The sequence below is a fragment of the Lolium perenne genome, chromosome 1, assembly GCF_019359855.2.
Source record: "Lolium perenne isolate Kyuss_39 chromosome 1, Kyuss_2.0, whole genome shotgun sequence".
Taxonomy (NCBI): Eukaryota; Viridiplantae; Streptophyta; class Magnoliopsida; order Poales; family Poaceae; genus Lolium; species Lolium perenne.
The window spans coordinates 213,823,219-213,827,465 of NC_067244.2; the positions used below are offsets into that span (position 1 = coordinate 213,823,219).

At 47.5% G+C, this 4,247-nt stretch overlaps 1 protein-coding gene across 1 annotated transcript; it reads left to right on the forward strand.

Moving 5' to 3' along the window:
- The first annotated feature begins 369 nt into the window (after nucleotides 1–369).
- LOC127337036 (uncharacterized) lies at nucleotides 370–3,768 on the forward strand. The gene is made up of 5 exons (XM_051363914.2): nucleotides 370–619; nucleotides 701–1,482; nucleotides 1,538–1,669; nucleotides 3,377–3,467; nucleotides 3,566–3,768. Exons 2-5 carry the CDS (start codon nucleotides 769–771, stop codon nucleotides 3,766–3,768), a joined length of 1,140 nt encoding a protein of 379 aa, XP_051219874.2. The 5' UTR covers nucleotides 370–619; nucleotides 701–768.
- The last annotated feature ends 479 nt before the right edge of the window (nucleotides 3,769–4,247 follow it).

Below are 4,247 nucleotides of genomic sequence, written 5' to 3' on the forward strand. Positions count from 1 at the left end.
CATGTTCCGCATGTCTTTTTTGCTATATTCTCATTTGTAATTGCTGGCTGATATTGTACCTATGTATCCAATGTTATACTTTTTTCCATTATAAGTTCGTTGTAACCATGAATTTGAATTCGAACTGAGTTTTTTCGTGTTGTATTAGTAGTCCCTATATAAGTAAAAAACAATGTTTATTCTAAACTTACATACCTATATATTTATAATACATGTAACCATATTATGATGTAGCCCATATTGATTATGGTATTTTTTATACAATTCAAACATATCACGAAAAATACACTTACAATGTGATAAATTAAAACCATATGTTGTAACAGTGTCACCTTAGTTAGTTTTATCATTTCGATCTGAATGGAATTACTTCTATAAATGTTCCTAGACTACCCTCTCAACCAGGGGGTCTGAAAGGGGCAAAACGATCTCGTTCGTCCGTTTCACAGCACAGTAAAGTTCTGAAACCCGCTTTTCACCTCAGCCGTTGGATGTAGTAAGTTTTTCTGTACCGGCCGCTGCTTGTTCTAGGTGCATGACGGCTGGGCCCGTGCATGAGTGGGGCCGTTTGTTTGAGACAGCAAGCATCCGTGCTCGCGTGGCTCAGAAAAACAAAGAGGTGAAAACCCTAACCAATTCCGTGCGTCCCGTCCTCCCCCAATCCCCGCCTTCCTCTCACCTCCTCCTCCTCCTCCCCTAGAGACAGCGGCGGCTCGGCCTACCCTCTCACTCAGTGTGGCTGCGCTGCCTCCTCTCCTCTCTGCTCCCATGCTTGCTCGCGGCGACAGGGTGCTCCAGTGCCGGGTACGACACGGCCGGCGGCGGTGCGGCAGCAGCTTCGAGGAGCCGGGGTTGCGGCGGCCAGGACGCCCGCCCAAGCGACCCCCGCCGCCGGCCACACATGAGCTTGGTCGAGAAGGGCGTCCACACCCGCCGGTGCTCGAGATCTGGCGGATGGAGGGTTGCAGCGGCGGCGGGATCGATCTTGGTCGTCACTCCAACCTGCAGAGCTCCGTGATCGCGGAGAACCGATCCATGGGGGCGTCGGGGAAGTGGATCAAGACGCTGGTGGGGCTCAAGCCGGCGACCGCAGCGGAGAAGCACGGCAAGGGGCGCAAGTGGAGCCGGCTGTGGCGGAGCTCCTCCGGCGGGCAGGGCCAGCGGGGCGCCGCGTCGGCGGCGGCCTCCGAGGTCTCCGAGACCTCGTCCTCCGCCGCCGCCGACGCGCTCAGCTCCGTCGTCGCGGCCGTCGTGCGCGCCATGCCCAGGGACTTCCGCGTCATCCGCCACGAGTGGGCCGCGCTCCGCATCCAGACCGCCTTCCGAGGATTCCTGGTACGCACACGCCGATGCCTTCGCTCGCGTCCCCCTCCCTCAAAAATCCCAGCTTCTTCAGAGTTTAACCTTGTTCGATCTCTCTCTGCGCGCAGGCCAGGGCGGGCGCTGAGGGCGCTGCGCGGGATAGTGCGGCTGCAGGCGCTCGTGCGCGGCCGCGTCGTGCGAAAGCAGCTCGCGATCCACGATCAAGTGCATGCAGGCGCTCGTGAGGGTGCAGGCGCGGGCCAGGGACAGGCGCACGCGCCTCTCCGCGGACGGCCGAGACTCCTCACAGGGCGGCGACGCGCTCGACGAACGCGCCACACACGCGGATCCAGTCAAGGACGCAGAGGTATGTACTACTACTCTGTTCCAGGATACCGTTGCAGTTGCTTGGTTCATGATGAATGAGTTACCTTGCATGATAATGCTTGCTACGCGAATTATTATGTTCAAGTGCTTGTGCAAATAAACAAAGAATTATACTTCTCTTCCTCTCTGCTGTTGGCCACGCCGGCCATGGCCCTCGAATCCGACGCTTTGCATCTACCGGACACATGTACCTCTCAATTCCGTATTGTTGATTATCATCTCTCTTTCTTAGATTTACTGGTTATCTAAATGCTTGAGCAAGGTTGATAGTATAGGTAGCATGTATGAGATTGGGTTATTGTCATTCTAATACAGTTTGTGTTATGCTTAGATATTTTGCATATATGTTTTTAAGATAAAACTCTAACAATTGTTTTTCCCTCTTTGCAGCCGCTATTCCAGTAAAGGATTTGATGTGCTAAAACAATAATGTGGAGATAAGTCATATGTCTGATGGAAAATATAGCTATAGCTATTTTTTGTTTGTTTTATCAGTATCATTTTAGGCTTCAGTTAGCTGAAAAAGATAATACAACGAGCAATTTTCTACCATGTGATTATAGCATTGATGTCATAATGAGCAGGATGTCTCTTGTGTACTATGAAGAATGCTACTTATATACTTGATTTCTTCGATTTCAGTGGTGGTATGCTGATGATTTCTCCGGATCATGTCAGGCTTCGGCAACGCCGAGCAGGGGCCAGCGAGACACCAGGTGAGCTCCTCCCAGCCCTTCTCTCTCATTTTGTGTTCTCTCGCCCTCAATCACATCTTCTAGCAAGCACCCAAAATATATTAATACATGACAAGGTCGTATCAGTACATTTAGTTCCGTAATAGTTTCATAGTGGTCAATTGTTTTTCTGTCCTGGACAATATGTTTTGTGTTTGAGCCACTGTTACAGCTCTTCTTCTCAAGCTATGGCTTCATAGACTGAAATTTTGGCTAATTAATTTGTTTGCTTGGTTCCTACATTTGATGTATTATTTAAAAGCGGGCATGTTTTAAGTTCTTCTACTTTTTTGTAGAAGAGTATTGCATACTCAGCTACTCCAATCGTTTGGGTCTTTGGGGATGGTGGACTCGATTGCTGAATCAATGGTGCCATGTCATGCCCCCTATATTACCTTTGCCCAAATCAAAGTGCATATATTTCCACGAGGTTTGTTGTAATACAATACAAGACTTTTGGGCTACGCTGCATTCCTAGAAGATGCTACTTTGATATATTTTGCAGCATTTAGATATTTTTTTCATTGAATAAAATCGTTCAAGATCTATATATCTTGTATGGTTTTTCTTTTTTGTGGTTATTATTAGTTCTTATCGTGCCTTTTACTTACTGCAATTTGTTATATAGTTATAGGGGGCATGGCTGGGACGGTGATGGAGGAGCAGTGACGAGCCAAATGGCCATGGCGCCGCTCGCTGGAGCACATCAACATCTCGTCGCTCGTCAATATTACTTATCCATGTAAGCTCTTTATTCTCGTTCTTCCTCCTACTTTAATTCATTTTTCGCATGGCCATGATGGTGGATCTGCTTAGCCACGCATGGGTACAGAGAAAATTATAGCCATCTCTTCCGTTTATTGGCTTTTTTATTGTTGGAGGTGATGCTAATTCGGTTCACACCGGCGATTATTCTTGTGCTGCATTTGGTCGTTTGCTGCACTTGGATTCAGATAGAAGAGATCCAGTTGCATTGGGATCTTTTTGTGAGAATCAACTTGGTGAAAAAAGGCGTATCATTTGTTTGTTCACTCAATGGACCAGGTGATGACATGCCCTTGCTCGCTAATCTGGAGCTTCAACCATCTCATGGAGGACGCCGTCTGGTAGATGTCCTGCGAAGCCCGCTATGCCACCTCCAGCACTAGGAGATGAGGCGGCCCAGAGGTCCGGCCTCCTCATATCCCTCGTCACCATCTGCGCACTTTTCGTGGCGGCGCACATCGCCCACCAGAAGGACTGCAGGCCCGTCGACTTTGTGCGTGGCGTCATCCTCGTCAAACACAATGCCCGCAACCTGCTACTGTCGCCGAGGTTTCTTCTTATGTTTCTTGGCAGCTTGTAGCCTTTGAGGTTTTCCTATGGATTTGAATATCTCAGTCATCGGGTGTTCATTTGGGCTTATTGGCTGTACTCATTTTGGTTGGTTCCCTTTTGTTTTTGCTGCAGAGAGTGTATGTTTCATAGTGGTGTGAAAGGGTTGAGCAACGAATGAGGTTTTTTTAGTCCTAGGTCAGGACTAAGATTCTAGAATTTTCTTTTCATAATACTGCATGATTTTAATACTTCAAGGACATATGAATAGTATGGTTTCTCTCTCTCCCAGATTTCTTTCTACCGAGAATGCTTTTGATTGCATTGTCATTTGTTTTATTGAGCTCTAAATTAAAATAATATTGTATTAAACTATTCGTTGCATAGCATTAGCCCACCCTTTGTTCATACCTTGTATAAAGGTTGGTTCTGTGCTTTTTTGTGTTCATGCCAACATTTTGCACGCCTTACCACCTTGGACAAAGTAGTTATTGTCTGCTTACCTTTAGA